The sequence below is a fragment of the Hyposmocoma kahamanoa genome, unplaced genomic scaffold, assembly GCF_003589595.1.
Source record: "Hyposmocoma kahamanoa isolate Upper Pololo Valley unplaced genomic scaffold, ASM358959v1 192, whole genome shotgun sequence".
Taxonomy (NCBI): Eukaryota; Metazoa; Arthropoda; class Insecta; order Lepidoptera; family Cosmopterigidae; genus Hyposmocoma; species Hyposmocoma kahamanoa.
In genome coordinates, this window is record NW_020653719.1 from 7,198,963 (window position 1) to 7,223,170 (window position 24,208).

General features: G+C 37.3%; 1 protein-coding gene across 5 annotated transcripts in view; it reads right to left on the reverse strand.

Moving 5' to 3' along the window:
- Positions 1 to 24,208, reverse strand: part of LOC113226508 (putative epidermal cell surface receptor) — an 87,516-nt gene that overhangs the window by 15,845 nt on the left and 47,463 nt on the right. For all 5 annotated transcript variants that reach the window (XM_026459145.1, XM_026459144.1, XM_026459147.1 and 2 more), the window contains exons 3-6: positions 6,693 to 7,192; positions 4,123 to 4,309; positions 1,625 to 1,751; positions 771 to 981 (exon numbers count right to left, since the gene is read on the reverse strand). In XM_026459145.1, coding sequence (XP_026314930.1) covers positions 771 to 981; positions 1,625 to 1,751; positions 4,123 to 4,309; positions 6,693 to 7,192 — 1,025 coding nt within the window. The remainder of the gene's footprint in view (positions 1 to 770; positions 982 to 1,624; positions 1,752 to 4,122; positions 4,310 to 6,692; positions 7,193 to 24,208) is intronic.

A 24,208-nucleotide genomic window follows, 5' to 3' on the forward strand; every position in this document is an offset into this window, starting at 1 on the left:
AGGTTCTCAATTCGGCTGTATATTTTTTGCATGTTACGCTATTATTCCGATATTTATGAACAGATTTCGAAGAATCTTTTTTGTTGACAACGCTTCAGTAGTGGTCCAATTCAAATTTGAAGAAGATATTCCATCTTTAAGGGTGGAAAACTAGGAGATGAATCCTGTTTATAGAATTTCCGTTAATAGATTTCTGTATAACTTGGCATATAGATGTAATTCCAATGAAATTAAAATGTTATGGTGCTTTAAAGCTGATCTGATGGTAGAAATGGCAGACAGATTAGAGGAACTTTTCAAATGTACAGCAGCTACCTTGTGTTTGGGCTCACGTAGTTCATTTTGACGAGGACTTCCATATAATGCCTTTCAGTTATCATTGAGGAGACCACGGTAACGAACGCAGTGAAAGATAACTTTTAAGGTCGGTTTTTTTTTAAATAAAAAAGTTTTAATTATTGATTGACATAAAGACTGAACAAACACAAAAAATCCTTCGATCTGATCGATTTGGTGGCTTGTACACTGGTTTTCATGATGTCGCCGTCTCTGAGGTCTCGGGTTCGATCCCCGCCCGGATCAGTGTAGAAACTAACTTTTCCATATTGTCTCGGGTCTGGGTGTTTGTGGTACCGTCGTTGTTTCCGATTTCCATAACACAAGTGCTTTAGCTACTTACTTTGGAATCAGAGCAACGTATGTGATGTCTAATATTTATTGATATATTATGATATCCAATAATAATAAATATTGTATATACAAACAGTTACCTCAGTAGTAGTACTCGTAGAAGTCGTGACACTAGTAGTACTGGTGGTATTAATACTAGAAGTTGTCGTGTCAGGTTTAACAGTGGTTGTGATGTTTTCAACAGGTTCCTCATGGTCATCATGGGAGACGTCGCACACTTGTACCTCACAGCATTCGTCATTTGGATCTTGGACGTTAATACATTGGTCGGATTGTTCAAGTTTCTTGCACCTGAGGTAACAAATTTGGTAGAGTCCAGGGGTGGCCAACGTTTTTCAACAGGGACCAGAAAAATAAATTAAAATTAAATAAAAAGGCACTTCACGTTTTGTGATCAGACTTTAAAAAAAATCATGTTCTATTAAAATATTATTAATTAGTATAGTGTGTGTTATTTTGTGTGTATGTCAACAGCCTCATTAATTTCGATACTTCAATGCTGCTGCTGACTTTAAAAGGGACATTGGGCTGGATTAAAGCCCTTCGCTGGCCGTACATTGAGGGTCCACTCTAAATCAACGTCACAACCTTTTCTCGGTGGTGACATTAGCTGGGTGGATCTTTTTACATATGCCACAATCGCAAACATGACATCTACTTAGTACACAATAGTGTTGACTATTTAATGTATTTGCTTTGTTGTCGTTTCATTACCTATTACTAGGATTTTATTTTTATTTCAGTTTTGTTTGTTGTTCTATTCTGTTTTTGTTTTAATTTAGCTTTGTCTTTTTTAAGTTTCTTACCGTTTATTTTTGTGTTGTAGCATTTAATAAATGGTTTCTATTCTACTTTGCCCAACACTGTGCTACACAATCTCTTCGCAATACCTGGTTTAAGTCCAGACAAGAGAGTTGTATCTTTAAATACATACCTCGGCTTGCACATGACTACAGAGTTAGCCTCGCAGGAACATTGTTGTTCGCATCCGATATTCCACTTTGCGCCAGCGACATAGGAGTCATTGCCGTATTTACAAATTTCCAATGTCTTTTTTAAGTCTGGAAAAAATTACATAATCACATCAGTCAATTATAACAAAGGGGCCTATAAGAGTCTGAAACTTTAGTTTGTTTGAAAAAGTAAATATACACGATTTAGATGTGGGAAAAACAGTTTCATTTCATTTCATATGTGTAGCAATCCTAAGAACTCGATAACAATAAAATAATTTATTATATTTATTAGTGACTTGCGAAATTTTTATATGACGAGCGGCTAGGGAATGTGGAATTCCCTGCCTGCGGACTTGTTCCCCAAACGTTATACTTGGCGCCTTTTCAAGGCGAGAGTGAATCGGCAATATTTAGGCGTGTATGTTACAACGTCGATCTCAACGTCGCTTTGCATCAGATGAGAGGGACGTGAAATGCGCACTTATATTTTAGAAAAAAAACACTTTTTTAGTCTGGCAGTTGCTAACAAATACAATAAAAAAATAAAATTAAATAAAATACATAAATTTCAAAATTGAAACAAAGAAGAAAAAATAAAACAAATAATAATAAATACAAGTTAAAATAAAAAAGCATGTCAAAAGAGTCCATGACTCAGCATCTGAGAACTATGCTAACTATGTACATAGCCCGCGCTGTTAATCTGCCATGGCCCGTCATAAATTGGAACACCACACATAAATTTAGGTACAAAAAATCAAAATTGAAATAATTATAGACAATTAGGTACTAAATAAATCGTCTGCTTAAAGGTAAAACCACATAAGTGGCATTTTCCACAAAAAAATCTCTAAATTATGTACCTATTCTAAGAAAATCACCAACTTTCTGCAGATAAAACTCTTATTAAGTTTATAGCTTTTTTGTTATTGAGTTTCACGTGCAGAAAGATAGTGATTTTCTTACCATAGCTATATAAATTAAAGAGTTTTTGTTTAAAATGTCACTTATGTGGTTTTACCTTTAAATAGACGAAATAAAATTTGACATAAAACACAATTGTACAAAGAAAAGAATCAATTTGAGTAATAAATAATTTAAATAGCACGATACCGAAAATACATAAATACACAGAACAAGTCGAAGTCATGCGTAAGTAACAATTATTGACTATCAAATTCTTCAACAACAAAAACTTCGATGTCAGTATAATAACCTACAGCACTACAGAATCAGGGTTTAAAAGTAACTCGAACAACTTTTTCATTTGTAATATTTTTTTTACATTTTAGTTACTATAAAAGTGACGAGTCTACTTCTGATCATGTAATGACTGTAAAGACACTCAACCCTTTTATTACCATAGCTATAGACGATATAGAAAATACACCTGCCCATTTAGTGGAACACTAGTAAAAATACCAAAATATTGCAATGGTTTTTTTTTCAAAATACTGGCCGGTTATTTTTCTTTTTTTATTTTAGGTGTAATAATTACAAAATTAAAAAATGTTGACTGTAATTTTTTTCACTTATTTCTTTTAATTTTCTGCTAATACAGGTTTGTTGAGTGATTCGAGGTTGATTTTGCGTTCTTGTAAATTTCGTAAACATTAGTTGAAATCGTTTTTTTTATTTATTATTTTTTATTTAATCAACGCTAAACTGTTACAATTTTCAAATTTTCACAATTCACGAGTCTTTGTCAACAAGCCTCAGACTCTTGAAGCCCTCTAAAAGAATATCCGTCAGGAATGCTATTGCTTCGCTATGCCGGAAGTTCTGGCAAGAGTGATGGAAAATGCCATAAATCGGGCCCTTATGGTCATCAGTTCTGGCGGCGGCCACTTGGCCGATACCATTATTTCTACTTAATGAAAAAAAAATGTAGACATCAAATAAACACAATCCAAAAGCAAAGCTAAAGTTTTTTCTTTTATTAAAAAAAAATACAGACAAAGAATATCGGGTGACAACTTTTGCGCCATCTAGTATTAAATCGATGTTAAAAGATGTTAATTTAATTTCTACCTGATGTGTAATTCTTAATGAAATATAAACGTTTTGTAGGAAATGAAACTATTTTACCAGATTTAAATCGCGTATATTTGTTTTTTCAAACAAACCGACGTTTCCAGGTGACCATGGGACCTGTAAAGGGCCCGAAACGTCGGCTTGTTTGAAAAAACAAATATACGCGATTTAAATCTGGAAAAATAGTTTCTTTTCCTATGTGTAACAATCGCGAAAACCTAAGAACTCGATATAAGTAAACGTTTGTATTTACTTTTTTATATTCTCACTTTTTTGTTCCGATAAATGTGCCAGCGTGTGTTTGTATTAAAATTTAATTAGTAGTATGTAAATGTAAGTATAGATTTTTAAACAAGTCAGATCTAGAAGACATATTATCAGATTCTGTTATGAACTTTTCAGACGTCCTTTCGTAAGTATTATTCTTTACTAGATTTCTCACCTTGATTCCCCGTAGCACAAGCCACAATAGAGCAGCATTCATCAACCGGCGATTCGAAGCATAGAGGATCGTTTAACCTCCGCCCCCTCCGTATGTAAGGATGCTTGCATCGTGGTGAGCACTCGAAGATGCCTGGTAGTGTACATTCGCATGACTCATCGCATCCTCGCTCAATGTGGTCTCCAATCTGAGTATAAAAAAAAATACGTGTAAACGATTTTTTTTACCAATTAATGAGACGAACATGTCGTGCGCCTGTTGATAAGCGACACCTGTCCATAGCAATATTGTAGTGCTAATTACGGCTTTAAATCTGTGGGGCACTGCCACTGAGCCCGTCACGCGGAGACGTAAGTTAACAAATCCCATGTGCTTGTAGTTTTGCCATCTTACTCTCACTCTCTCACATATTTGCAATCTTACCCTTCAAATAGGAGCTCAGTGCTCAATGCTCACATCGCGTATATAAACCTGCCCCTTGTTAGCAGCACATAATCAACTCACATTAGCAGCACTTGGTAACGAAAAATTATTTCTGCTACAAAACCAGGTAATGTAGCACGAATTGTTCCCCTTACAAAACGAATATGGCGGACTGGTAATGTAAAGGAACAAAAAAATACTGCTACATACCCTAGTTACGTATGATTAATGTTTGTTCCCTTTACAAATCCAATATGGCGTCATTGCCAGTCTTTATTTATTCGTTCATGTAGAGTACAAGGCTTACAAATAACTTTTAGAGATCATAAGAAAATGTTTAAGTTACCCATATAACTTGTACATTTATCGATTAATAACAGGTATTCATGAACTCAAACAAGTAATTTGTTTTTAGATCTCTGGGCATTGACACCAAAATTTTACTATGCGTACGAAGTTACTGGAACAAAAATACAAGGAAATTACAGGCAGACTTGTCTACTTATGTTTCAGGGTGACATGAGATCTTTGCGATTTAAAGCTCTGAGTGGCATTGCAACTGCCATGGACAGGCGCACGACTTGTTCATCCCGTCATTTGGTATCATAAAAAATATAGGTTATAATTATTAATGCAAAGATCGAACATATAGACAAATCTTTCCTTCGTTCTGACAGGGCTCGAATCTGCGTCTGTAATGCCAATCTTGGGCAACCGCTCTACCAACGGAGCCACAGATCGATTCAGCAGATCCTACAAATCTATGCGTTTATTACTGATCTTGGTTTTTGGTTTTAAGCCGAGCCAACGAAGGAGAAAAACTGTTTTGCTAGATAAAATGGTTTATGTATTTACTATTAAATAACGGTCTTCCAAAAAGTATACGATACCCTTAAAATAAGTAAAAAAAATATCTAACTTGGCACATAATTTTTACATGGAGATTTTTTTAGTACTACAGAGAACATGCTAAATTTTTGTTTTCAAATGAAGCCCTGTAGTTATTAAATGCACATTTATCCTAAAATTTGAAAATTGCCCAGCGGTGTAAACGCAACGGTGCAAGCGCTTGACGACGTTGGGTTTGTGTCAAATTTTCTCATTCTGCGCTTATTTTATTTATATTAATTTTCAGCGCGCAAAGGGGCGGCTTTGTGAGAAATCAATTAAAGTTTTTCTTCACTCAACCAGGTAAATAGATAATCTAAAGGTCTAATAGATATAATATTGCAAAATTGTAAGGTTCTTGTTTAAATATGATGTCATATAATGTAGCATTCGAAAGACGTTTAATTTAACTAATTAAAATGTCAAATACAAACGACATGCTATTTTAAGCCACTTTGTTTCTTCTTTCTGAAAAATTAGATACAAATCACGTACGACGTATTCACTCTAATTTAGGGTATAATTTATGTTTTTACGCGATATAACAGCTATGGGCTAAACACTCAAACATATCTCTGAAAAACCATTGTGATAATCTTAGTCGCCCTGTAAACTCGAGAAACAAGTACAAACGAGGATTGTGCAACAACCTTAGGCGTCTGTTGTGCAAACTAAAAGAATGCGCCTACACAGAACTATTTTTGTTTATTACAATCGACCAAGCGCAAAACTATCGCAATTTCCACGCGATTTAGTCAAATTACGTCTGTACATTTGACGCATGTTGGACCCGTAACCTATTTAGTTAGATAGCGAAGCGTGGTTCGTTTCTTTTTTATTTTCAGATAGTTTTTTACTTAAATCACAATTACGTATTATTGATGATGCTCTATCAACTCGATTGCACATACTCTATAAATTATTATAGGGTGTGTGCAATCGAGGTGGATATATAGAGGTGTTAATCTGTATTAACAGATTAACACATATTAGATTAAGAAAGAAATATCGGAATATACTTAAGGTTTTTCAAACACTTTTAAATTATATTGGCAAAAAACAAAACTAGAAATAGACCACGGTCTTCATAAGTCTTCTTTCTTTACACGTAAAAAAGGCACCTTGACGTCGAGTTGCGGACACCAGCCTGTTACACCAAGTACCATACGTGGTCTTTGGGATTACTATAATAGGATCAAATCAATTTGAAATTGGTGGCTCTAATATATACTGAGTACGGTACTAAGAATAATACTAACTTTATATGGAATCCCATTCTCTTTACACATATCAGTATCTTCAGAAGATGCAGGTCTGTCTATGGATAACAAAGGGTGGAATGGCACTTGAAGATTCGTATAAAACTTATCCGCAATTTGTTTATCTCTATGATTTTTATGATCATGTTCATCAGTCGTCATCCTTGGAGACTCCTCATCATCATCATCGAGATTGACGTCACTCAGATCTGGCATTTTCTTTTCATTTTTCCTTGTATCATTGTGTAAAGCATTTGCGAAACTTTGCAAGTCTTCTACGTTTAGATTTAATAATCTGGGCTGTTTGTTTTCTGCCGGTTCCGGGTCTTTGATTTCAGTAGCTTTAGTTGTTATATCTTCGCGATGTAGGTTCATTTCGTTGGTGTCTCTGGTGGAAGTAGTAAGTGGGGCAATTGTCGCTGCTGCACGAGGCACGGGTACTGGTGCCGAAGCAGAGTTTGGTGATGAAAGGCTATCGTCATCATCGTTTGCTATTTTACCTGTAAAAGAAATTTATGTTATAACATTAAATGCATTGGAACTCTTAGTTGCAAATATGCAACTGAGTACCTTAAGGGCTCAATTTCGACCGCCATATACTCGAAACTTATCCTGTTTTTATAACTTAGTTGTACAATAAACATCATAGTGGTATAGATATTTATCATTGTATTAGTTAGGTGTCTATGTTTTAGTGGAAAACGTATACATTTTTTTTCGAAGTCGACATTTACAAGGCTTGGAATGTTAAGGCGGGTCTGTACTCAGAAGTAAGTATAAGCCAATAAGATATAACCTAGAATCAGTAACAGACACAGGAAATCCGTTCAGTATTTGCGGAATCGATGAAAGATCAATAAAAACACAGGGTATATAACATCTTCGATCTAGAACAGGGTCAGTTGTCTGCAACAGCGCTGCTCTTAGATATACTTTTTCTTCAACCATAAGATGGTTGATATTTTATGCCTTATTGCGACAACAATAGAGTTCACGATTGAGTAACAGAAACCAATTGAGATCGAATCAATATAACTGTCCATGGTTTCGATACAGGTTCGATTAGAATGTACGATGAAAAAGTTATTTTTGTTTTACATTTGACGGATATTTTCGTATAAGGTGTAGGTACAAGTAGATTAATAAGCATAAATAATTTTGCTTTGTTTAAATAGTGTACGTTGAATACTATTAAAATTTATCAAGCAATTCACTGGATTTTTTTTAATAACATCAATTGACGGGACGAACAAGTCGTGCACCTGATGATAAGGTACACGCCTGTCCATAACAGTTCCAGTGCCTTCAATTGCAAAGATTTCATGGGCACTACCACTGCGCCCGTCACACTGAGACATAAGTAGACAAGTCCCATGTGCCTGTAATTTCACCAGCCCCTTAACCCTTCAAAACCGGAACACAGTAATGCTGACATTACTGCTTGGCGGCAGAAATAATTAAGGTGGCAGTACTTCCCTGGGCAAACACTTTGACAATGAGCTCTACTGCTAGTAAAACTGATTAATATCAGTAGGTAATATTTAGAAGTAGTAGAGCTCATTGTGGAAGAGTTCGTACAGAGAAGGAATGTGAGCACTAATATGCTTCGGTTTTGAAGGGTAAGGGTGCTTGTAAATTTACAGACACATAGAACTTGTCAATGTCTCAGGGTGACGGACGCAGCGGATTTGCCCCTTAAGTCTTTGCGATTTAAAGCTCTGAGTGGCAATGCAACTGCTAAGGACAGGCGTATCGCTTACCACCAAGGGCACGACTTGCTTGCCCCGTTACTTGGTGTCATAAATAGCCTGAACTCCGGTTAAAAAACCGACCTCAAAAGTTATTCATCTCCTAGTTTACCAGTCTTAGAGGTGGAATATTTTCTACAAATTGAAATGGGACCACTTCTGAGGCACCGTCTTCAACAAAAAAGAATCATCAATATCGGTTCACAAATGGCGGAGTTATCGCGTAACATACATCCAAAAAAAAAACAAAAAAAACGTACAGACTAATTGAGAACCTCCTCCTTTTTTTGAAGTCGGTTAAAAAACTCACATGCTGTTTATTTCAAATATATTTTTTTTAGTCAGAGCACAAAAGCTTCTTGTATCTAACTATAATGTGCAGTTAGTTTAGTTTACTAACCACCACCACTTGCTCAAACGTTAAAGTTACACGTCGTTGTGAAACTTGCAGCATCATCATATTCACCTGTCTGTCGCTAGTGCTATTCCGCTAAGCACCTGTTGGGTCCCCCCACAGATCAACATACAGATGGCGATTTTTTTATTTATAACTCTAAATGACAGGAGGAACAAGTCATGAGCCTGATAGTAAGCTACACGCCGATTCATAACAGTTGCAGTGCCACTCAGAGCCTTAAGCCGCAAAAACCGGAGGCGCTTTGCCATCGCGTCCGTAGCCGTGAGACATAAATAATAGATAATAATATAAATAACGCACACACTCAACACAGCCCCGCACTAGGGAAACCCTGTGTCGCGGGTGCCATGGACACACACATAGACAACCACAAATTACCTACACCCAAACTCACGAGAGAAATAATTGTAGGCCATACAACTATTTCTCTCGGTCCGGGAATCGAACCTGGGACCTGTGCGTGGCAGTCCGGCATGGTAACCGTTCGGCCACGGAGGCAGTTATAAGACATAAGTTGACAAGCGCCTGTATTCATCAGCACCCCTTCAAAACCGGAACACAATAATACACACATTTCCTTCTTGGCGGCAGAAATAGGAGGAGGACAAGGAGCTCTACTGGTACTAAATATTGTACATACGATCAATGTAACCTGTACTATTAATAGCACAAAGCAGAAAGGGGGGACATGTAATATTGTTCATGCAAATACGTAATTTACATTATACGTTGTGCCGGCGGCGTCTTGCATACAAAATAGCGATAGTCATATTGTGTTCCGTTGCATCGTTTATGTAACCGCGCTCAGTGACGATTGCCTTAGATCCTATTTCCGTTATATGGTTAAGTTGATGATAATTTTAAAGTTTGGATATAATTTCGCTGATCCGGATCATTGGTGGATCAAAATTGAAGCGTTTTGAGCAACAAACCTTTGTTATTCGGCACACAAAGCCCGTTTTGATGTTATTGCATCAAAACATGTAAAGCACTGCCTTGTCACAAATACTCTTTTTTTTTTACAAAAAATAAGTGCGCATTTGACTTCCATCTCACCTGATGGAAAGTGACGATGAGGTCGAGGATGTAGCATGCACGCCTAAATAATGCCTATTCACTCTCGCCTTGAAAAGGTCCAAGTTATAGCGTTCGGGGAACAAGTCTGCAGGCAGGGAATTCCACTCTCTAGCCGCTCGCCATACAAATGTGGAAGCAAAACGCTTCGTGCGAATCCGGGGAATATCCACAACATAGGGGTGGAACCCCTGCCCACGTCTAGTCTCCCGATGATGAAAAGGGGAAGGCGGAATCAAATTATGTAATTCCATCGCACACTCTCCGTGATATATCCTGTAGAATACCGATAAACTGGCAACTCTACGGCGGTGTTCAAGGCTCTGCAGCTTCGCCTCTAATAGTTCCGAGTCACCTATAAGCCTCTTAGCACGCTTATCTATTGAATCGAAGGTGGGCAGTTGGTATTCATCAGAGCCATCCCATGAGTGGCAGCATTACTCCAAACACGACCGGACTTGTGCTTGGTATATTGAAGTAACTGTTCCGGTGTGAAGTATCGCCTCACCTTGGAAAGGATGCCAAGCTTCTTGGCTGCATTCTTAGACATGGATTCAATTTAACTGCCGAAGTTCAGATTGGACGACAGATCCATTCCAAGTAGGTGAAGATCGTCTATCGGTATGGATATATCACAAAAAGTCGGAGTCAGGTGAAAGGGACTTCGTTTAGTGGAGAAAACACACGCCTGCATTTTGGTAGTATTAAATTTGACAAGATTGGCATCGCCCCAATCGGAGACTGCCTTAAGTGTCAAATTCAAACGACTAACCATGTACTCTCGACAAGACTGGCTTTCTTCTCCGCTGACCCTAGCATTGGTCAAGTACCTGTCCACGACTGTGCTGTCATCAGCATATCCAAAGGTACCTGGAATCAGCATATCGTTTATATGCAGCAGAAAGAGGGTTGCGGACAGTACAGAACCCTGAGGAACTATATCGCCCTATGTTCGGAAGAGTAGCCTTAACCACTCGAATCGAACGTTCACTCAAGGAATCCGAAATCCAATTGCAAAGGTCACTCTTTCGATCTATCCGTTCTAGATAGCGTAAGTTTCATTTCTTTAGAAGGTGGCGCTCTGCCCTTGTTGCATAAACTATAAATGTGCGAATATCGGACACGTTATGACCAGCAGTTTGTGAAAACTTATTTTAAAGTAAAAAAAGTCTGAAACGAGCGATTTCATGCTCAACCTTTAGCATCCAGGAGGCTGGATTAATGAATGATTAAAAATACGTTGAAATTTTTTTCAATGTAACTTTTCAATAAAACTGATTAACATAAAGTATCTAATCTATTAAATATTTATTTCCTTAAAAACCAATAATAAAAAAATGTTGCAAGGGGAAAAAATACTTTCCAATGTTTCTAATTGTTTTAAAATAATTATAATAACAACTGAATATTTTGGCTAAATCATAGGACAAATAAATAATAAAGTATATAAGAGTCATATTATAAATATTGAAAATATATAAGACATTAAAATTTTGTCATCAATTTTTGCTGTGTGTGATACGCCTAATTTAGAATTATTATTAATACAAAGATCAAGATGAACACTAAGAAAGAACTATTAGAGTTATTGCACAAAAATAATTGAATATCATGGTGGTTAAACATTGTGACATTTAATAAACTTAAAAAAATATTTATATATGCTCCAAAAAGCCTCCGCCATGTGTATCAAGAAACCTCAAAAGGGCAATTAAGATGTTTGACCTCGATTTGCCCTCAGTCGACCTCTAAGCCCGGAGTACGCCGTATGTGGGTTAGGTTAGGCAAAGGACAAACTCCAGCGCAACCGGTTTCGACCCGCGTGGTACTTTAAAGGGCTTACTTTGCTGTTAAGAGTTTGTACCGGGATTTAATATAAAGAATGTGTACCGAGCCATGCATTCAGCATTAGAGTTACATACCCAAGGACTACATTTCGATGTTGTTTGTTACAACAATATTATACAGTCATCAACACGTTGTGCTTTACGCTTTGAAATTTTACTGCGTTCCTGTTTGGAAGGACGCTGATGAAATTACTGGCACATGGGACTTGTCAACTTAAGTCTCGGGGTTACGGGCGCAATGGCAGTGCCCCTTAGATCTTTATGATTTAAAGTTCTAACTAGCACTGTAATTGTTATGGACATGCGTCTTCATCGTCTTCTCGTAAGCAGTATAAAGTTGTATTTAATGGATCTTGTAAAGAGGGAAGCGTCCATAATTAAGGTCAAAAAACTTATTTTTTATGGGCAATTTTACTGGGATATTGTAAATACGTCGAATAATAAATTATCATCAATCAATCAGCCTATTGCAGTCCACTGCTAGACATAAGCCTCCCCAAGTGTACGCCATAGCGCCCGATCACTTGTTTTCCTCATCCAACCACTACCCGCGACCTTCTTCAGGTCCATCTTGCAGGGGGACGTCCTACGTTACGTTTGCCGAGACGTGGTCTCCACTCGAGAACCCGTCTACTCCATCGCTCATCGGTTCTGCGACAGATGTGGCCAGGCTGCTGCCACTTCAGCTTGCTACATTTCTGGACGATGTCCATAACTTTAGTCTTATGCCTTAGGATAACTTCGTTCCGGACTTTGTTCCGTAACGAGATACCCAGCATAGACCTTTTCATAGCTCGCTGAGCCACATGTGTTCTGTGAGCCCGTTTGACCGTCATATTCTACGTCTCGGCTTTGTAAGTCAGGACCGGTAGGACGCCTTGGTTGTAAACCCTGGTCGTCAGGCACTGCGGGAGTGGTGAAGAGAAATTATCATAGGTACTTAGGATTATGTTCCTGCGTTTCGCATCGGATTGGTTTAACTTTACGCTAGCGCTTTCATTTATTACCGCACAGAGTTATTGCCGTTTAGAAACATCTAATTAAATGTTTTTATTTTTGTACGAAACCAAAATTTTATGAAATATTAAAAATCACGGCGGAAAAGTGAATGTTAATGATATTAGTAATATAGTTTTGCAAGGTTCTTCTTAGCATTTTACAAATAAACCTATATAACAGATAGTTATACGCACTTGTATGTTATAAGTGATAAAAGTAAAGAAAGTAATAATAATTTCAATAAAATTTAACACCTCAATTGCCCAAATGGGTTAGTTAAATAACTTTCCACGGCTATCGAATTGGGAGCGAATTATGTGGTACAAAATTCCGTGAGTAAGTAATTGTACGGTGAGTCTACTTGATGTAACATTGCGCAAAGATCCGGCTGGTGTCTGTGACACGGTTAAGTAGAAGTATGTTAAGCACGTGAGTTCATATATTTGATCAACTTTCCTTTAAATGTATTAGTAAATACATCAGTATTTAAATGTTTTTTTTTACAAATGGAGAACCATATATTTCTCTGTAGAACATAGTATGACAAAAATGAAGTAAAAACAAATGAATGGGTAGGTCGTTGTGTACTGAAAAAGGGAATCTAGACTGATAATATAAAAGATAAAACAGCAACAGAGCTTCTTGTGTAAGAGTTCGCCCTGGAAAGTACTACCTATATCTAAGCGCTTTTGAGGGGTTAAGGTGCTGGTGATATCACAGGCACATGGGACTAGTCAACGTATGTCTTAGGGTGACAGATGTAGTGGCAGCGCCCTTCAGATTGTTGTGATTTAAAGCTCTGAGTGCTACTGCAACTGTCATGGACAGGCGTATCGCTTAACATCAGGTGCACGACCTGTTCGTCCCGTCACTTGGTATTATAAAAAAAAACTTGATATTTAAGATGATATTGATGACGATGCTCACACTACTTGGGTTAATTAGTTTAGAAACATCCTATACTAATTTGGGTATGCTAGATTTCACTATTTTAACCGATTTATAGAATTCCATAGGATATATCAACTTGGTGTAAACTTATGATTAAATATGATTTGTGGCCACAATCAGTCATATATGAAATAGTAGTTATTTATAGCAATAATATAATAACGCACATACTCAACATAGCCCTGTACTAGGGAAACCCTTTGTCGCGGGTGCCATGGACACACACATAGACAACCACAAGTTACACCCAAACTCACGAGAAAAATAAATGTGGGCCTTATAAATATTTCTCCCGGCCCGAGAATCGAACCCTGAACATCTTCGTGGTAACCGTTCGGCCACGGAGACAGTTAAATGTATATATATTCCTAGCACCAGTTTATTATAATATAAAAACAATTCATAGCACCAATTTTTTTAAATTTAATATGTACGGTGTTAAGCACAATTTTAAGAAAATTGCTTTTGCACATATTGGTGGACCGCTAAATGAAGGAATAACATGTGCATAACTTAATAAATAAATAAATAACGCACACACTCATAGCCCCGCACTAGGAAACCCTGCATCGCGAGTGCCATGGACACACACATAGACAACCACAAATTACATCAAAATAACTATGAGTCTCACTAATCTATATGAGTACTCCAGCTTAACATATCCTCCACTAAAACACCTAGATATCAGAATTATACATTGCGCTACAGGTATGGACTTTAAGGTCGATGTTAGTAGGTACGTTTAACTTTATCAAATCACGAGAGAAATTATTATGGGTCATACAGATAGTAGTATTTGCCGATATTCGATTTTTCGATTTGCCGGGCTACTCCCGGCCTGGGAATCAAACCAGGGACCTCTGCGTGGCCGCCCAGCTTGGTAACTGTTCGGCCACAGAGGCACTTAAGTAAGTGATGGGGGACAAATAGAGGGGGTTAATATATTGTAAAACAATATTTCGTCTGTTGAATAACTGAAGCGTAGCTAGCGAAACTTCCTAGGCATCGACTCAAACTGCCATAGTATTTTCTATGTATTTCTAGTTTAGTCACGAACGGAATTACTCAGCTATTCCTTAACCGATATGCGTGAAATTTGAAACAAGCGTAACAAATACAATTATACAGGTCACGACGAATGTTGCGGATCCCTTGGACTGCCTTTCGCACCAACGAATCTACCCAGACCAGACTATCTAGCTTGTGTCTCCGTAGGATACATGATTTCTTTGGTCACACTGCCAGGAGAGAAGGGTACAACCAGGAACAGTTAATAGTTACCAGACGGATTGACAGTAAACGTCTGAGAGGTTGCTGACCCACAAAATGGTCTGACCAAGTCTGTACGGCTCTCAGCATGAGTCTACATAATGACCGCCGTAGAAGACGCAGTATTGTCATGCAGAAACTGTTTCCGCGGGGGAGTCACGACCCTCAGTAATGAGAAACATGACGCGAGGAGGAGGACAGTTCGTGACGAAGCTCAAGTTTTGAGTTCTGATCTGTGTCCAGAGATAATCGAGCTCAAACGTCACCATGTTCAAGTCTGTGGGAAGAATATTGAAGGGATAAAATAAAAAGAAGAAAAAATGAAGGAAAAATGAAGGAAAATAAAAAGACGGTTGTGCTTCGGTAGTTGCAAAAAAAGGTTTAATCGAAAAAAAATGTCAAGTCACTGTATAACTGTTGATACTTTGCATTTACACGCTTGACCGGCTCCTCGATATTCGAGCGATGCGCGTACAGTTATGTTACCAGAGAGGAAGTCCGCATATTACTCGTATATCTTCATCACGACAGGTGCGCTCCCACTTTTACTTGTGTGCAATTGTTTTACTGCTAAGATTATTTATGCTGTGCATTTCCTCATTTTGCTGGCTTCTAGGTATTTAGTGCACATATGGTTTATTCTAAAAAAAAAACACGTTTATGTTGTTTAGATAGCATGTAGCACGGTAGCATGTAGGTCTCGAGTTTGAAGTTATTTCTTTAGACATAATTGATAACTCAATTGCGTATGAATCGTTAATACGAATTTTTACTATAAAATATGTTCCTTTTATTTTGTTTGGTTGCCGAACATACCCTTGTCCGTTCCGCTCTGTCTAGGAATGTTGACAGTTTGTAGTCTATCAAAATTGGGTGAGATTGGCGGTAGGATCGTGGTAGATAACCCCGGAATACCCACCAAAGGCCTGGGCCTGCTCCCTGCGGGCCATCCACCTAGATGTCCCAGTAAGTAGTATGCGCAAGCAGATCTTGGACCGCCTTTCTATAGCGATGGAGTTCGGTGCTGCGTAAACATGTGTCTTGTGTTGGATACAAGCAACCGGCATGACATTTAGAAGCGAATTATCATCCAAATTGCGGTTGCGGCAACCGGCGAATATGTCGATTTAATATTAATTGTATTTTTTTTGTAATATCAAGTGACGGGACGAATGAGTCATGAGTCTGATGGTAAGCTACACGCCTGTCCATATCAGTTGCATTTAAAGTCAGAACTTTAAATCGCAAATATCTGAGGGGCACTGCTACTGTGCCCGTCACCTTGAGACTTAAATTGACAAATCCCATGTGCCAGTAATTTCACCAGCACCCTTACTCTTCAAAACCGGAACACAGTAATGCTGACATTACTGCTTGGCGACAAAAATAGGTAAGGTGGCTGTACTTCCCTGGACGAACTCTTTCACAAAGAGCGCTACTGCTACAAATGTATGAAAACTACTGTATGCAAACAGAATATTCGCTTCTAGTTGCCGTCGCTTGTAGCCAATACAACACACGGTTGCGCGGCACCTTAACCGCTATATTTTGGTGGATATACGGAGTTACCGCCTGAGAGTCCCACATAACCGCTCCCTGCGCCACCGAGCCGTGTGGTATGCGTAATGCATTTCCCAGTGATAAAAAAAAAAGAAAAATAAAGGATCGTGGTAGAAGGCACAAAGTAACAAAGGCCTACTTCCACTCTTTGTTAATAAGACCACATATTCAAAACGACAACTTTTCAGATAGATTTAAAAACTACGAAGGATTAGTTGATAACTTTTTGTTTAAATAGGAGAAATAAAATAACGCATTAACTGTTAATTTAATAGGAGAGATAAAGTTTTCACTTAACTGCCTCCATGGCCGAACGGTTACCATGCTGCCTACATTTATTTCTCTCGTGAGTTTGGGTGTAATTTGTGGTTGTCGGCATTCGCGATACAGAGTTTAACTAGTGTGGGACCATGAGTGTGGCCGTTATTATTATTATTAATAGCATAATTCGTGTTATATATGTATATAATTTTCATGCGATAAAAGCACTATTGGCGTATGACCACATGTAACTTTATTATACCAAGGGTACGAAGTCGGGGTGTAAATAAGATGACGAATTGGAAAAAACGATTAGCTGTCACCCACAGCATTGCTTTGGCAAATAAAACAACATTGCGTTCATTGTGACGATATCTCTAGAATAAGCTAAGATATTATAACAATTTAACATAAGAACAGCATAAAAGGCGAACGTGCGAAAAATTCCCACGTATCGTTCACCGTAATATCATAATTATTACAGTACAAAGCAATTAGTATAGTAACCTACAAACATTACTTTGCTTACTACAATAGTTTTAATAAACATTTTATACATAAGTTTTAACACAAGTATGATAACAATCGGTACAGAGCTTTGTAATGCTATTATTATTGAAACACAACAAACACAAAGAAAAATGTCGACTGAACTCTAACCAGCATCAGTTGCCTCAACGTGGCTTCTTAAGATCTGCTGGCTCCACTCATAGCTCAGTAGCCACGTTGAGGCGTAGGGTGATGAAAATAACTTTTGTTCACGGCGTGTAGCAATTTTTGCCGAAAGGCACGGGCCTTGTGTATCGTAGAAAAGGTATTTACCTCATCAACGATGCCGATTTAGGGGCTTCACGCGCTTCGAATAGATAAGGTATCTGAAAAATCATTTCGATTCGGTCCTATGGTCACCTGTAAATGGCCCGAAACGTCGGTTTGTTTGAAAAAACAAATACGCGATTTAAATCCGGAAAAATAGTTTCAATTCCTATTTTAATTTATTATCAAATATATACTGCAACTATCAGTAATAGGCGTGTCGCTTACCACCAAGCGCACAAATTTTTCGCCCCGTTACTTGGTACAATAAAAAAAAATAGGAAAACTAAAATGTCAATGCTATACTTGTATTGTAACGTTTATTATACAATACACATGCAATCGCCATTAGTGCATCACGAATGTGCTTTATCGTATTGCATCTCTACAATTTATATGTTCATTGTCAGATCTATTGACGGGTGCTGGCAATCACGAAATATATGTACGTGGTCTTATACAATAGAATTTTTATAGCCTAACTTCACGATGTTTTTTTTTGTATACAATAAAATATACCGTACGCTTTTGAACGTGCTAATGTGCCATGGAAAGTACATGTCTAGATGCGCTTACTTTACCAAGTCAAAAGTGCTTATATGACATAAAGGTCAAAAACAATACTACGTGAAACAAATTACGTATAGGTGAAATCTTATAACTCTCTTATTCTATTCGTATAATCTTTGAACCTCTCTCCTGAAAAGTTAGTAGCAGTAGCGCTCCTTGTGAGAGAGATTCGTCCAAAGAAGTACTGCCATTTCACCCATTTCTGCTGCCAAGCAATTACGGGAGCATTACAGCGTTTCGATTTTGAAGGGTGCTGGCGAAATTACAGGCAAATGAGATATGTCAATATTTTTTTATATAAAAATTGAGTGCGCATTTGACCTCCATCTCACCCGATGGAAAGTGACGATGAGGTCGACGATATAGCATACACTCCTAAATAATGCCTATTCACTCTCGCCTTGAAAAGTTGTAGCCTTCAGGGAACAAGTTCGTAGGCAGGCAATTTCACTCCCTAGCCGCTCGCCGTTGTCCAGTCTTGGGCAAAATGTAATTGTTCTGGCTATTAAAGATTAACAATTAATTAATTGTCAAATACGAAACAGCCATTAACGATTGATCAATTGTTAGTTGCGAGAACCGCAATTATCAATTAATTAATTGTTCAACTAACAATTGATCAATCGTTAATCGCGTATATCTACAATTAACAATTAATAAATTTTCAATCTTTTCAATGTTTTTGATTAACAATTAACAATCAAAACTGACAATTATGTATGATACATTTATATTTTTAGGGGGTGGGTGAGTGGGTTTGAGTGGGTGGGTGAGTATGTGGGTGAGCGGGTGAGTGGGCGGGTGAATAGGTGAATGAGCGGGTGTGTGGGTGGGTTGGGTTAGAGGGTGTATCACTCACCCCTAAACGCCCCCCAACCGGCCCCCCAACCGATCCCCCAATCGAACCCCCAACGGCCCCCCAACCGGTCCCCAACAGGCCCTCCAACCTTCCCCCCAAACCGGCCCCCAGCCGCGACGTGTCGCAATTGATTTAATTGCAATTGATTTCAATTGAATTGATTTTTTAATCTGATGGAATTTCTGATTTAAATTTAATTGATTAAAGCCCAACACTGGCCGTGTGTCAAGTTGATGGGCGCAGTGGCAGTGCCCCGCAGAACTTTGCGCATCAAAGCTTTGCAACTATTATGGATGCGTGTCGCTTACCACCAGGCGGAAGACATCTTGAGACATCTTGTTTCATTGAAAAAAAAAAGATTTCATTTTGCATATGTGGCTTTATATGCGAAACGTAGCTTAGATTCAATGAATAAAACCATAAAGCACCGTAAGATCTCCATTAAGCACAACCCATAGAAATAAATTTTCAAAGCTTGTTTTCAAAAAACACCTTAATGCAATTTTGTTACAAAAGCAAAACAACTTTGATGGCGGAAGCTTTTCATAGTACGAAATTCGAGACGCAAAATTAGCCTAGCTGTCTTACAGACTACACTTGCCTGATTACCCATTGTACTGACACCCTTTCATGTTTTTATTATATAATATAATGGTATATGTAGTGTCACTCACTATATCGACAGTGGAAATTAGAAATGTCGTAAGGAACATTTTGTCGTAATGGAAAATGACCCTTACTACAAAATGTCGCTTACGACATTTCAAAATTCGTTATATCGACAAAATGATTAACCCTTACATCGACGATGAAAATTTGGAATGTCCTGAAAGACATTTTGTCGTAAGGTCATTTTTCCCTAACGGCAAAATGTCCCTAACGACATCTCAAATTCAGCGTCAATCTCCAGACTGGCCTTACGCTGAGTAGTGGCCTTTTCAAGGTAGCAACACATTCTTGTTCGTATTAATTTTTTACTGTTTATATTTCGATGTCATGTTATGAAATTACCTACTGTTTAACTTTTAATTTAAATTTAATTTATTTATTTTTTCTAATTTTACACGCGTTTATTGATGTGTTGTAAACCACGAATAACTATTTTTTTTGTTTTATTCTAAATGATCTACCCAAATGAACAAACAATAAACCAAATAAATCAATTACCTGGTCAAGGTCCATGTAATCAAACACACAATCTCATTGTATCGAATCCCTATACCATCGATCAAGCTAACATGGCCGTCCACTTTCGCTTTGATGCGATCTAATGAACCCAAGGCCGTGCTGCTTCATCTGGAGACGTTTTGTATCCGAGTTGGAGGTCGATTGTTGAACACTATGAATATAATTTGTCGCAATAAACAAAATGTGAAAAGACACTTATCGTCAGCTAAATCGATATTTCCAATAAACACTACGCCAACTTATTTTTATAAACAGCCGTATTTATTTACCAATATTATGCTCCCCGAATTTTGTGAAAAAAAATAAAGAAACAAAACTGAAAAAAAAACAAAACAGAAAGGAATTTTGAGAGAAAAAGAAACATAAAATCAAAATAAAAAGAGAACAGGTCCAAAAATAAAGTTGGCGTAGTGTTTATTCAAATCGAAATTTGAAAACTTCATAACTCCGTTTTATTCAATATCGGACAATAAAAGCTTATAATATAATTTGGTGACACTTTTTAGTTATGAATTAAATGTATAATCGTAGATTGTCGTATGATTATTTCTAGTAATTCTGTTTTGTGTGCCTACTCAAAAGTTCACAATAACGGAGATATGAGGTTTAAGAATTTAGCCGACACGTTACGTATGTTTTTTTTATAAATAAAAAATGTGCTCATTTGACCTGCATCTCACCTGATGGTAAGTGACGATGTGATCGACGATGGAGCATGCCTAAATAATGCCTATTCGCTCTCTCCTTGAAAAGGCTCAAGTTATAGCATTCAAGGAATAAGTCTGCAGGCAGGGAATTCCACTCCATATCCGTTCGCTATATAGACGCGAAACGTTACGTGCGAATCCTGGGAATATCCACAACATCGGGGTGGAATCCCAACCTACGTGATATATCCTATAGAATACCGACACCGATTTAAATTTTGACGACCTACATGGTCGAGTAGCTTGAACAGCGGTTTTCATGGTATCGCCATTTCTGAGGTTCCGTGTTCAATCCCCGGTCGGGTCAATGTAGAAAACTAATATTCCTATATTTTCCGGGTCTGGGTATCTGTGGTACCGTCGTTGTTTCCGACACAAGTGATGATATGAAACACAAGTAACGATATGGTGTGATATGAAAGATTTATCACGTAGTTAGTACCTTTACAGCTACCATTCCTGGCGACAGATGTCGCTACTCGTTGTATTTTAAATTTTTATTGAATTGATATTCAATTATTTTTTGTGAAATTACTCCACTAGTTCTTAGGTTTTCGCGATTGTTACACATAGGAAATGAAACTATTTTTCCTGATTTAAATCGCGTATATTTGTTTTTTCAAACGAACCGATGTTTCGGGCCCTTTACAGGTCCCATGGTCACGGTTGACTGAGTACAAGCTTGACTGTGAATGCGGTCTCTCTTATATTGGACAAACAAAGCTAAGTATTTGTACCCGCGTCAAAGAACATATAGCTGATGTCAAACACTCGTCTCGTCTGCGAGCATGTCATGGATAAACCTACTCATTTAATGAAGTTTGACAAACCCCAGGTCCTTGCAAAAGAAGTTCGTTATCTACCCAGGATGCTGCGAGAGGCCATTGAAATTAAAAAACATCCTAATTTCAACAGGGAAGATGGTTTCTCCGTACCATCAGTTTGGGATCCAGTATTTCCTCTAATGAAAAATCCCAAACAGTCATAAGAATGCAGTACTAATTAATATGTTTTAGTTTATTCTAATTTCTATTATTAATTAATAATAAATTGAACTTAATAAAAATTCATTCAATAAAATAATTTGTAAAACGGAATGTAGCGTAAATTCGAATGTTTCTTTGTAAAATTTATTTGTAAAAAATAAGGTATTTAATTAATAACTATTGTAAATATAGTGAAAAAATAAGGTAGTTTGCATCAATATTAGACATAACTGGTTGAAGACTGTACCACCTCAGTCAACCGTGACCATGGGACCTGTAAAGGGCCCGAAACGTCGGTTTGTTTGAAAACACAAATATACGCAATTTAAATCCGGAAAAATAGTTTCATTTCCTTACTCCACTGGTTTGTTATAATTATTAATTAGAACAAACTAGTTAGTTACAAGTGCTTTAGTTACGTACTTTGTGATCGGAACAACATATGTGATTTGTCTAAAAAAGTAGTTTTCATACGTTGCAGTTGGAATGTAATTTTTTATTCTAGTTTTTACAATAAATGCAGTTTGTCCTTCTTAATGGTTACGTGCACGCCAAGAAAAAAAATTCACGACTTTTTTAAATTAAAATTTTGATAAACACATTAGTATGTTCATAAATCTCATAGACAACGAAGTGTTTGTAAAGGAGATAAGAGTCTAAATACTATTAAAAACTTTCGTACATTCTAACGGCTAATTTCGGTCCTAGCTTACTAAGAACGAATGATTCATAAATAATCTCTAACTATGCTGGCTGTTACAGCGAGTGTGTTATTGTAATGGTTCTTTCGCCGTTTTGTACCGCGTCCCTTTCGAACCGCGACGCGTGAAATTTTTTCAAACTTTTTTCAAGTTTTATTGGCTATAGAGGTAAATTTACATATATAGGAGAAAACAGGCAAAGGAGATAGTTGTAAAAAAACGATTGTCTTTTGTATAATTTTTGAAAATGGTCCGAAAAACTAAATTTATAAAGAGACGTAATTATATTACACCGCGTTGTCAAAATGTAGAATATTTATTATGAACTCTATTATTGTTGGCTTAACAAATTTTCTAATTCTAAATCTTAATACATCCTTTCTAAAACAAACATAATTTACACACCTACTAGATCACTGTTATTCATTCACATATTTTTTATTAACTATTTAAATCTAAGTACATTCCTACCCGTCAATTGAAATACAATGCGAACAGTGTGAAAACGTGTGGTATGTTGTAATGTTTTCACAAAACATTATACCTACATCACTTGTCACAAACTGTATAACCATAAAAAACATAGTTGCATGCACTGATTACCCAGAGGGTTTTTATTCCATGGCAGCAAATTGAACTGCAACGTGAATGGCAACTTCTTGCAGGAAGCACGTAACTGATGATATAAGTAAAATGAGCGACGTGTGAGGCGTCCGAGCATCGACTGTGTTTAGTGGAAAATATGGTGTACCATGAAAATTATTACTTATTTCGTATGGCAGTTTCCGCATATAGTCGTCGCATTCCTTACAGTTCCTCGAAGAAGTTTATGAATTTCTCAGATTGTTCCAATTTTAAATTTAACAGGGATGCGCTTCTGTTGGTTCTTTTTTTATGACGCGTAGTGACGGGACAAACCAGTCGTGGCCTGGTGTTAAGCGACACGCCTATACGTAACAGTTGCAGTACCAAAGCTTTAAATCACAGATTTGAGGGGCACTGCCACTGCGCCCGTTCATTTTGCCAATTTTGTGGCTAAATCAAATCCGCGTAAATGTCGTGGCAACCAAATTAACGTGATTTAAGGAAATCTATTGTTATCAGTTGGTAGACAACATGAATTAATGCTTACTGTGCAAAAATGAGAGTCGTAAAAAATAATAAACTTCAATGCCTCGCCTGTAAAATGTGATATCTACCCTAGTAGATACGCGCTTTTTACTAATACTACATACATCGATTTGCACTATCCCCGATATGTTGACAAGTTCCATGTGCCTGTATGGAGCGCAGTAATATTCGCGTTACTGCTTGGCGCCAGAAATAGATAAGGCCGCAGTACTTCCTTGTACGAATGCTTTCACAAAGACCTCTACAAAAGTTCTTTCACATAGCAAAAACCAATGTTACTAACAGACCGAATAGTACAATGTATAGCGGCTATAGTACTACTTATACATATATACTAAATTAAGTTATTTTTCAGATCTAAATGGCGTATTTTTTTCAAACACATAAATTTCAGGCCCTTAAAGCTATTATGAGATATTAAAGACATC